This window comes from Neodiprion fabricii, chromosome 4, assembly GCF_021155785.1.
Source record: "Neodiprion fabricii isolate iyNeoFabr1 chromosome 4, iyNeoFabr1.1, whole genome shotgun sequence".
Lineage (NCBI taxonomy): Eukaryota > Metazoa > Arthropoda > Insecta > Hymenoptera > Diprionidae > Neodiprion > Neodiprion fabricii.
The window spans coordinates 12,871,528-12,883,854 of NC_060242.1; the positions used below are offsets into that span (position 1 = coordinate 12,871,528).

General features: G+C 43.9%; 1 protein-coding gene across 1 annotated transcript; it reads left to right on the forward strand.

Annotated features, from left to right (window-relative positions):
- Positions 1-1,691: 1,691 nt before the first annotated feature.
- On the forward strand, positions 1,692-11,152 carry LOC124180648 (vicilin-like seed storage protein At2g18540). Its single transcript, XM_046566395.1, has 3 exons — positions 1,692-2,171; positions 10,629-11,026; positions 11,119-11,152. The coding sequence occupies exons 1-3, from the start codon at positions 1,692-1,694 to the stop codon at positions 11,150-11,152; spliced, it is 912 nt and encodes a 303-aa protein (XP_046422351.1).
- The last annotated feature ends 1,175 nt before the right edge of the window (positions 11,153-12,327 follow it).

Below are 12,327 nucleotides of genomic sequence, written 5' to 3' on the forward strand. Positions count from 1 at the left end.
CAAAAATTTATCGAACAGCTGGCCGATGCAGGCAGAATTCTATCTGACCTACATCATGAGATGACAAAAACAAGAAAATCTTTCATGATTCCGAGATTAAATCCTATTGTCAAAAATATTGCCAACGACAGTCCACGTTATGCATGGCTATTTGGAGAAAAATTTGCAGAAAATCTCAAGGCGGCCAAATCCATGGAAAAATCATCTAAACATCTGACTCAACCGACTGGATATCAACGAAACTTCGGGAACGCACCGCGCGAAGGAAATCGCAGGTTTTCATCATCCTATTCAAGACCAAACAATTTTTTGAGGGAACAACAGTCGGAGAAGTTAAACTGGCGCCGTCCCTCCGGAGCGAGTCACCGGGGTACTCAGAGGAAGGGACCGAAACCGAAAGACTTCTGAAACAAGGACAATCGTCGACACAAGGAATAGACCTGGTGGGAATCGCAGGAAGTGTGCGAAAGTTTTTCTCTGTGTGGAAAAAATTGACCAACGATCTCTCCATTTTACAATTGGTACAGGGTTACGTTATTCCTTTTGTAAGTCAACCAGGTTCACAAGTTGAATACAGCCAGCCAAGATTAACAAATCAAGAAATTATTGCTTGTGAAGCAGAAATTGGTAAATTACTCAAAAAAGGCGCAGTATCTAAATGCGAGCCGTGCGAAAAACAATTCGTTCCGTCATACTTTCTCGTGCCAAAACCTAACGGTGATATGCGCTTTATTCTTAACCTGAAAAAATTGAATATGTTTATTTCAGCACCGCATTTTAAAATGGAGGACAAAAAGACAGCGATTTGACTATTGCGAAAAGACATTTTTATGGCGACAATAGACCTGAAGGATTCGTATTTCTTGATTCTGGTTGACAAATCTAGTAGAAAATATCTTAGATTCATTTATAAAAACACGTTATACGAGTTTAATTGTATGTCGTTCGGGCAATGTACAGCACCGTACGTGTTTACGAAACTCATGAAACCAATAGCGTAAAAATTGAGGTCCAAAGGATTTGAATCTGTCTTCTATCTAGACGACATTTTGTTATTTGGAGAGTCAGCACAAGAATGCTGAAAAAATATTCAAGAGACTCGGAAGTTAATTGAAAAAGCCGGACTAATATTGAACATGGAAAAATGTGTCTTTGAACCATCGAAAGAAGTGAAATTTTTGGGTTTCCTTTTTGATTCGGAAAAATTCTGTCTTAGATTACCACAAAGCAAGAGAAATCAAATATATGATCTCGCGAGAAAGTTTCAGACCATCAGTCATTGTCAAATCAGGAAATTTGCCGAATTTATTGGAGTTTTAGTAGCTGCCAGTCGGACTTCCGTTTCCGTTTTGAATGTGAGTGGCAGGTTTGCGAAAGAGTGCGAGTGAAAAGGCGAGAATTTAGAAGGATAGCAAAGGTGAGGAGAAAAGGAAATAGGGCAGAGAAGGAGCGGGTAAGACATAGACGGGAGGTCGGGTGAAGGGAATAGGGAGGTAGGAATAGAAGGGAAGGGCAGGTGAAAAACAAAGAAGGGGAAGAGTTTTGAGGTTACGCAGAAAGAGCCGGCGGACAGCAACGATTCGGATAAGATAAGAATAGGCGGTGACATCTAGGAAGAAAGAAGGGGGATAGAGTAGAGACAGGTAGGCGGCAGATAGATAAGGTAGGGAGCGGTGACGGAGAAAAAGAATATGAGTAACGCGGGTGGCCAAAAAGAAGGGGCGAACAGGGAAGAGGAGGAGAAAAAGAATGGTAGGCCGGGGGCAGTAGCAGCGTTAGGGAGGGATAGGAGGCATAGCCTGGAATCGACGGCGACGGTGCTAGACTTATGGAAAAGAAAGCGGGCGGAGGAAGGGGAAAAAGGGGAGGAGGATGTAGACGAGATGCAAGAAAGAGAAAGAGTATTTCGGAAAAGCAGGAAAGTGCACCGGTCGCCGGAGGGTAAGACAGGGGAGGAAGGGAAGGCAGAGGGAGGGGGTATACAGGATATGCTAAGGTTGATTAGGGAAGAGCTAAAGCTAGGTCTAGAGGAGGTCAAAGGGCAGGGAAGGGGGATCAGGGAAGAAATGGAAAAGATTGAAGGCAAAATGACTAGAAGGGAAGAGCAGTGGGAAGTAGAGAGGGGGGAGACGAAGGAAATGATAAGGGATCTAGGTAAAAGACTAGAAGAGGTAGAAGAGCGGAGAGGGGGGGAGATAGAAAGGGTGAAGGAGAGGCTGATAGAATTAGAAAAGAAGAGTGCAGAAGGAGGGGGGGGGAAGGCAGGTACAGGGGAATGCGGAAGTGGCGCAGGTAACAATAGATAGATTAAAAGAGATAGAATGGGCCATAGAGAGGAAAGAAAGGGAAGAAAGAAGGGGAAATATAGTAGTGAGAGGAGCGAAACTAGAGAAGGGAAGAGAAAAGGAAGAGTTGAAAAAGATTTTGCAGCTGATAGGGGTAGAGGTCGAGGTAAAGGATATGTGGAAGGTAGGCGCGAAAAAGGGGGGAGAAAGGGGGATATGGATAGCAAGACTAGGAAATAGGGAGCAAAAGAGGCAGGTAATGGGAAGAAAAAGCCTCCTCAAAGGGGGGGGAGGAGAGAATAGACGAGGATCTCACCTGGGCAGAAAGGAAAATGAAATGGAAGTTGAGGGAGATAGCAGCTATTGAGGAGAGAAGGGGAAACAGAGTAAGAATAGGGTATGCAAAGATCTGGATAGAAGGGAAAATGTAGAAGTGGGATGAGATAGGAGAGGTGCTTAGGGACGGTACAAGGAGAGCGAGGGAAGAGAGGCAAAGGGAGGGGAGTGGAAAAGTAGGGGAAAGCGATAGGAAAAGGTCAGCAAGCGAGGAAAGACAAGAGGGAAGTATAGAAGCACAGGGAAGGGTACGTAGGGAAAGGCAGTCGGGGGAATAAGTAGTGGGGGGGGCAGAGGCAGGTGGGGAGGGAGATAAGGAGGAGAGAGAGGGGAGTAGGCGAGACAGAAAGGGAGGGGTGGAAAGTAGCTTTTTGGAATGTGGCGGGGCTCGCGAGAAAGGATAAAGATTTCTGGAGGGGGCTAGGGGAGTGGGATGTAATATTTCTAATGGAGACATGGATAGAAAGAAGGGGTGGGAAAGGATTAGAAATAAGTTGCCAGTAGGGTATAAATGCGAAGTGCAGTATGCGGTTCGAACAAATAGGAAGGGAAGAGCAATAGGCGGAATGCTGTCAAGGGTAAGAAGGGCGATAGTAAGTGGGGAGGGAGGGAGGGAAGAGGTAAAAGAGGGCATGATAGCAAGGAAAATATTTGTAGGGGGGGAAAAATGGGTAGTAGTGGGAGTATACGTAAATGGGGACCTAAAAGAGAAGATAGGGGAATTGAAGGAGCGGGCAGAAGAGATAGAGGGAGGGGTAAAAGTGTTGGTGGGGGGTGATCTTAATGCCAGGACAGGGCAGGAGGGGGGAGGATGCTGGGGAGAAGGAGAGGAGGAGAGTAGGAGTAGGAAATCAAAGGACAGGAAAATAAACTCGGAAGGTAGGCAGCTGGTGCAATTTTTAGATGAGACAGGATGGGCAATAATGAACGGGAACATAGAGGGGGATGAGGAGGGGGAATTTACGTATGTAGGAGGGGCAGGGGTGACAGTGATAGACCACGCTATAGGAGACATCGAGGTAAGGGATAGGGTCAAAAGGATAGAGATTGGGGATAGGGTTGACTCGGATCATCACCCGGTAATAGTGTAGTTGAGGGGGGCAGTGGCTAGGACAAGGAAGGGAAAAAAAGTGGGGGGAACTAGTAGAGGAGACTGGACGGAGGAGGGTAGGATGAGGTTCAGAACAGAAGTCAAATGGGAGGGGATAGGAGAAGTGGATGTAGGTAAAGAGATAGAGAAAAGTATAAGGGAGCTTAGACGAGCCTTAGATGTAGGAGGGAGAGGGAGGGAAGCGAAAAAGGGATGGTGGGATGAGGAATGTAGGCGAAAAAAAGCGGAAGTTAGGCAGAGTCTAAGGAAATGGAGAAAGGGGGAGGGGGAAGGGGACGAGTATAGAAAGGAAAGAAGGGAATATAATAGGCTATGTGAGGAGAGGAAAAAAAAAGAAAATGAGGGATTCATAAAAGAAGCAGCGGAAGCAAGGACAGAAAGCAAGGTATGGGAGATAGTTAATAGGGAAAGAAAGAAGTGGAAGAGGGTGAATGAAGAAATAGGAGATCAGGAGTGGAGGGAGTATTTCATGGGATTATTAGGCGGGGTAGAAAGCAAGGTAACAGAAGGCGGGGAGTCGGTAAATAGGAAGGGGGACGGGGAAGGGCAGCTGCCGAGGGAAGAGATTAAAAAGGTGATAGGAAAGCTGAGGGATGGAAAGGCACCAGGGGGGGATGGAATAGTTAGCGAGGTATGGAGGTATGGGGGAGAAGAAATGGAGCAGTCGATATGGAAAACATGTAACAGAGTTTGGGTGGGGGAGGGCTGGCCAGAGGATTGGAGGGAGGGATTGATAGCTTCGATAGTTGAGAAGGGGAAGGGGAAAAGGGTAGAAGAGTATAGGGGGGTGACTTTGATGCCAACTCTATATAAGGTGTATGCGATGGCATTAGCGGATAGGTTAGAAAGAGATGTAGAGGAACAGGGCTTGATACCGCAAAACCAAACGGGTTTCAGAAATGGCATGGGTACAATTGACAATATATATGTACTTAATTATTTAATCAATAGGCAGGTGGGAAAGGATAAGGGAAAGATGGTGGCGTTTTTTGTGGACCTGAAAGCAGCTTTCGATTCAGTGAACAGGAAGGTGCTGTGGGAGACGATGGAAAGGAGAGGGGTGAGGGGGGGGCTAAGGGTAAGGATAGAGGAAATTTACAAGGAAACAAAGAGTCGAGTAAGGAGCGGGGGAAAGGTAGGAGAGGCGTTTTGGACAGCGAGGGGGGTAAGGCAGGGATGTCCGCTCAGTCCGCATGTGTTCAACCTGCTGCTGGCGGACTTAGAAGAGGAAATGGGGAGAGGGAGAAGGGTTGGGGGGGTTGAGTTAGCCGGCGGAAGGGTATGCACGTTAGCTTATGCGGATGATATAGTGTTACTAGCGGAAAGTGAAGAGGAGATGGAGGTAATGATTAGAAAGTTAGGAAGGTATATGGATGGGAAAAGGCTGACGGTAAATGTAGGGAAATCAAAAATTATGAGATTTAGGAAAGGAGGCGGTAGAAGGAAAAACATAGATTGGAGATGGAAAGGGAAAAGGATAGCGGAGGTGAAAGAGTTCAGCTATCTAGGGTATAGAGTAAAGTGCAATGGGGGACAGGAAGCACAGGTGAAAGAGAGAGTACGGAAAGCAGGGGTAGTAATGAGGCAAGTATGGGGGATAGGAAGAAGCAGGTTTGGGAGGGATTGGGAAAAAAGGATTTGGTTATTTGACAGGCTAGTATGGAGGGTAATAGAGTACGCATCGGAGATATGGGGGTCGAGAGGGAGGAGGGCGGTTGAGGCGGTACAGGATAGATTTTTAAGATGGACGTTAGAAGTGTATGGGTAAACACCGGGATATTTAGTAAGGGAGGAGCTACAGAGGGAGAAGCTAGGGATTAGTGCAAGGAGAAGGGCATGGAATTTTGAAAGGAAGCTGGAGAGAGGGGAGGGTATTGAGTTAGCTGGGAGATGCTGGAAAGAGATAAGGGACAAGGCAGAAGCTGCGAGGCAGGGATCGAGGTGGGAGAGAGAAAGGGAAAGTTTCTTTGCGGAAAGGGGAGCAGAGAGTAAAGAGGTAGTCGCGAGAAGGCAGAGGGGCGAGATGGATTTTAGGGAAATAGAGGAGAGAGAGAGGGAAGAACAGAGAAAAGAGAGGTGGGAGAAAATAATGGAATCGAGGTACAACAGATGGTACAGGCTAGTGAAAGGAGAAGGGATACCAGGATATCTGGGAAAGGGATGGGGAGAAAGCAGGTGGATAAGGGTGGCAAGATTTAGATTAGGAAGCAAGATGAAGGAGGCAAGGTACTGGGAAGAAGAGGAAAAGAGAAGGTGTAGGGTGTGCGGGGGGAGGAAGAAACATGGGAGCACGTATGGGAAAGGTGCGTGGGCTGGGATAGAAGGGAGGAAAGCTGGCAGGAGGTGGTGCGGGAGATGTTAGGTGAGGAGGGGGTGGGAGAAGTCTGGATGAGAGAATTGGAAAGGATCAGGGATGTACAAGAGAATGAAAGAGTGAGAGATGAATGGGAAATGGAAGTCGATTACGGTAAGGACGATTTAGGGAATAGAATAAGGTAAAACAGGATAAGGTTAAGTGAGGATAAGGATTAAAAAAAAAAAAATAAGAAAAGGATGAGAGGGAAAGTAAGGGAATGGCAAGGCAATGGCACAGGGCACAGGCAATTAGAAATTAAGTAAGGATAAGGTAGGAAGTAAGAATAGGGTAAGAATAGGTTAAGAAAACATGTAAAAAATATTGTAAAGGAAGAGGAAAAGGGAAGTCCTTGTAACCCCAAGGGGAACAATAAATATTACATACATACATAGTAGCTACCAGTCCCGGGGTTCGATATGAGAATTTATACATTAAGAATTTTGAAAGAGAAAAATTTTTAGCTTTGCAAAAAACAAATGGAAATTACGATAAAACCATGGAAATATCGGACAATCTAATCCCAGACTAAGAGTGGTGGACAAGAAATATAAAAGAGTGCGTCAACCCGATAAGAGAAGACCATTTTGAGATGGAAATCTTCAGCGATGCCTCGTTAACAGGCTGGGGAGTAGCTTGCAAGGGAAATCGGTCACATGGGTTTTGGAACATGGAAGAGCGAAAAGAACATATTAATTATCTCGAATTAAAAGCGGTATTTTACGGACTCAAATGCTTTGCCAAGGATAAACATTCGTGTGAAATATTGCTTCGTGTCGATAATACGACGGCGTTATGGTACATAAGCCGTATGGGTAGCATTCAGTTTCCAAAGTTGTCAAATTTGTTAAAGGAAATCTGGCAATGGTGCGAGATTCGCGACTTGTGGATTTTCGCTTCGTACATTAGTTCTCGCGACAATAAAAACGCAAACGAGGAATCGAGAGTCAACCAAAACGAAACCGAATGGGAATTAGCTAGCTGGGCATGTAATCAAGTAGATACAACCTTCGGGAAATTCGATATAGATTTGTTCGCATCGAACGTAAATGCAAAATGCAGAAAATTCGTCTCATGGCACAGAGACCCAGAGGCGTGCGCGGTAGATGCTTTTACCATACCGTGGACAAATTTATATTTCTACGCTTTTCCACCATTCGCTGTCATCCTCAGAACAATTAGAAAAATAATTGCTGAGAAAGCAAACGGGGTGTTGGTTGTGCCTTTCTGGCCAACACAGTCGTGGTACCCCCTGTTTCAGAAATTGTTTGTGAGCCAACCGATCCTTTTTCATTCAGAAAATGATTTGTTAATTGATAATTGCAAGCAATTCGATCCGTTGCGAACCTCGCTTTCCCTGGTTGTCGGGAAGTTATCGGGCAAGCGTTTGTCATGAAAGGCGTTCCTCAAGAGTCCGTACCGGTTGTGATGGTATCATTGTCCGAAGGAACCATTAAGCAATACCGGAAGCCATTAGGTCTCTGGTGGGATTTTTGTCAAAAGAAGAGAGCCAACCCTTTTCAGGCTCCAGTTTCATCTGTTCTCGAGTTTTTGACCGTCTCCTTATCCCACGTAAAAACTTATGGGACGTTAAACTCGTATAGATCAGCTTTAGCGTTAATAGTTATAGGCGATATAGGGCAACAGCCCGTTATAAAGAGATTCTTTCGAGGTGTGGCTCAGCTACGCCCGCAATCAGCAAATATGAAGAAATTTGGGACCCTGACCCAGTTTTATGTTATCTAAAAACTCTTTGGCCGCGCGACACTCTGTCGTTTGAGGATTTGACAAAGAAATTAGTCATGTTATTAGCGTTAGTGACAGCACAAAGAGTGCAAACGCTGTCAAAAATTAGATTAAGCTGTATCGACAAGACTGACACAGAGATTAAAGTCAAGATCATAGATCGTATAAAAACTTCGGGTCTGGGGAGAAAGCAACCCTTATTGTGTCTGCCAATTTTTGAAAAACAACCTAAGTTGTGTGTAGCTACGGTCTTAGACTGTTACATCAAGCGTTCGGCAAGTTTGCGACCTAATAACGAAGATTTCTTACTGATAACATGTAAAAAATCTCACCGTGTGGCAACAACGCAATCTATACGAAGGTGGATAAAGGAAGTGATGGCCAAAAGTAGCATTGATACAAATACTTTCGGTTCACACAGTACTAGACACGCGGTGACCTCCGCGGCACATCGCAGGGGTGTAGACATCGAAACAATCCAAAAAGCTGCGGGTTGGACGGAAAAATCGAGGGTGTTTGCGCGATTCTATAATCGACCTCTGATAAAAAATATAAAGATATCCAAATCCATAATTACTTAAGTACAAGAATGGCTGTAAGGCAGACGTTGTCAATGTCAACTTAAAGTTTATAATTATTATTGTACGCACCAAATTATCCTTAAATACAAATTGCATAAAACTTTGAACAACTACCATTGATCTAGAGGACAAGACGACGCAGCATAATTAGACGATCAAACGAACTTACCTTAAGTGATGTTCGATCGTGATTATGCTAGGCGTCTTGTCCGAATAGATCAAACCCTCCCTATTTCTCCCGCCCCTTTTGATCTATTAAAGATGCAATTTGTCGGCTTTCAAATGTAATGGCGTCGGGGCATAAGGCGCAGGGGCTTCTGGGGAGAGTGGCACCGCCATCTAGAGGCTAAGGCGCGAATTTTTGGTTTGATTTAAAAATCTGTGATGGATCGAGCAACTGACGTTACTACCATTGATCTATTCGGACAAGACGCCTAGCATAATCTCGATCGAACATCACTTAAGGTAAGTTCGTTTGATCGTCTAATTTTTGCCGTATCTATCACCGTTTCCGAGTTATTCGCGATTTCGAATTGAACATTATTGATTCGATGAGAGTAATAAATGATACTTCTGAAATTGTTTCTGCCACCTACTGACTCTGAATTGGAGCTATTTTGCCGTATCCAGCACCGTTCGCAAGATATTCGCGATTTTAGATCAGAAATATATGAAATGATAGGTGTTATCAATTATAATACCAACAATATTTCCTTCACCTCTTGACCCCGAATGAGAGCTATTTTTGCCGGATCCATCACCGTTCTCAAGTGATTCGCGATTTCAAGTCAATAGTAATTGAATTTTCGAGAGTTTTCAATCACATTCATGAAAATGAATCTCTCAGCTCCTAACCCCGAATTATTGCTATTTTTGCCGGACCGATCATCGTTTTCAAGTTATTTGCGATTTCAATCAGGAAATAATTAAATTTATAAGAGTTGGGACTTATAATACTCAAAATGTATCTCCCACCTCTTGACCTCAGACGATTGTCATTCTTGCAGTATCTATCACCATTTTCGAAATATCCCCGACTTTAAAACGAAAATAATTATATTATTGTGATTAATCAATTATAATATTAAAATTGAATCTCCGTCACCTCCTGACACTGAATTATTGCAATATTCGGCGGATCTAGCACCGATCTTGGAATAGTCGCGATTATAAATCGGAAATATTTGAAATAGTAGGAGTTATGAAGTATATTACTGAACTCATAGAATCTACCTCCTGACTCCGAGATATTGCTATTTTAGCCGTATCTAGCACCGTTTTCAAGATATTCGCGATTTTGAATCGAAAATGATTAAATCGATGGGAGTTATCGATCGAATCACTAAAAATATTTCCCCCTCCTCCTGACCCCAAATTATTGCTATTTTTGCCGTATATGGCACCGTTCTCAAGAAATTCTCGATGTCAGATCGGATAAAATTATATGAATGGGAGTTGATAATTATATTACGAAAAACATATCCTACACCTCTTGACCCCGAATCGGAGCGATTTTTGCCCTATCTATCACCGTTCTCAAGTTATTCGCGATTCCAAGTCGAAAATAATTGAATCGTTGGGAGTTATTAATTATATTACTCAAAATATAATCAGTACCGCCTGACACCGAATCATTGCTAATTTTGCCGTATATGGCACCGTTCTCGAGATATTCGCGATTTTAGATCGGAAATAATTGAATTCATAGGAGTGATCAATTCTATCACTAAAAATATTGTTATAAAGGGTGAAATAACCCGTTTTGCCCCCTTTTGATGATCTAGTAGTCATCATAGATAAAAGACGTTTATAAACCTCCTATGTCTTTAAAAAGAATAAGGTTGCTGCGTCAACCAACATTATTGTAAAAACAGTCTTGTTTCATATTCAAACCGAGAAACACATATCTTGCAAATAAAGCTTTTTCACGACATTTCATTTACGCCTTTGATTTTGGCTTGATAATCAAACTCATGGATCCATATTATTTTCCGTACCGTCTAAGAACGTTGCACTGGTGTCAGAAGTGGAATTGAGAGTTTTAATCGAGTCAGTTTAGTGCGCGAACGTTAACCATGAGCAATAGTCGTATGACACGCTCTCGTCGATGGGAAAGCGGCGGAGAAGAACCTTTCATCACGGAAAATCCGCGGGTTCGCGAGACCATCTCATCACCTTCAGTAGACCCTCTTGCAATTCCTTCGGCGGTCTCTCAGATTGATCTGCTGAAGATCATGTCCCAACAACAAGGAGCCGCTGAACGTCATCAACAGCAACTTCTCCAGCTGCTTTTTGATCAACAAGAGCAGCAAAAACAAGAACTCGCTATTCAACGAGAACAACGAGAAAGGGAACTTGCCTCTCAGTTAGAGCAGCGGAGGCTAGATGGAGAAGCTCAAGAACAATCCGAAACCAGTCGTCATGAACTGTTCGGGACGACTGTGGCAGCTCTTCAGGCTGTCCACCAGGTGAACAGCTCAGGAGAACCGGCCGTCACCCCTCGAGGTTCCAGAGTCGCTACTCCGCTTCCCTCACCTGTTCCCGCTCCTGTTCCCGTTCCCGCTGCTCAGGAGGTCCAACATCCAAGACGATCCCAGGATGTTCGTGACTCAAGGTCTGTGCCTTTTATTAGGGGGGTAGATGAATCCCCAATTTGTAGAGCAAGAGTAGATAATGAGGTTTGGTTTTTCCGAGCCTCTGTCTCAGGTTCGTCCTCGACATTCTCATTGAAGTCAATTAAATAATTCGAGATTTCCTGGGGTTGCTTCTCAGATTAACGAGAAACTCTTTTATCCTTCATAACCGCCAATTTTTAATGTAAAAATTCCATGGGCAGAGTATGAGCGTCAATTTAGCACAATAGCAAAACATAATCAGTGGAACTCCGTCGTGAGGGCCCACAGCCTTGCCTTTCGTCTTCGGACGCCGGCTTTGAATGTTTTAACAGCATTGTCTGAGGAAGAAATTTCTGATGATGAAAAACTTAGCTCCGCGCTTAAATAAAGATACGGAAATGACCATCTGACAAAATTATATAGAGCTCAATTACAGACTAGAAGACAAGGACGAGACGAAGACCTCGCGTCACTTAACCAAGGTATAGAACGGCTTTCTCGTGTAGCTTTGCCAGACCACGAGCCGTCTCGTAATTTATGAGTAACACAAGCTTTCTTAAACGCGATCTGTGATCCAGAAATTAAAATGGCCGTTGGGACATCGGGTCTCACTTCTCTACAGGAGACAACGGCCAAAGCCCTTGAGGTGGAGGCAATGCGAAAACAATATTTTGGGTTGAGCAAGCTTCGTCGGATTGAGGTGTCCAAAAACACCTCAGAAAGAGGAAGTTTTGAATACTCGGAGGAGCCAGAGCCTCAAAATTATAGAAATAAAAATAACAATAATAATTTCAAACTAAGAAATCGCGGTTCTTTTCAAGACCAGAAAAACAAGCGTGAAATTAAGAACGCAGTCATGAAAAGTCAAACCGGCTTGACTTGTATATTTTGAAAAAAAAAACAGGCCATGACGCCAATCATTGTTTTCTAATTGAAAAAATTAGTGGAGAACCGATGCAGGGCTCGAATCCAAACTCTCATGACTGGCGTAAAAAAAATATAGAAATAGGGGAAGCAAATCCTCAGTCGAGTTCTTCAACAGGAACTCGTCCAAAAAACTAATTCTAGATGATTTGCCGGGGCGAAAATCATCGCAGGTTGTTGTTAGAAGTGAAAGCCCTCTTAGAGAACAGTTCTTAATTAGAAGTCTACGACAGTCTGGTCTTTACGCGCGCGGTACTGTAAATGGCGTCGATTGTCTATGGGTAATAGACACCGGCGCGAAAGTAACCGTAGTTCGATCGGATCTCTTTAAATCCGATGACCAGATTGTTTCCTCTTTATCCCTGTGAACAGCCAC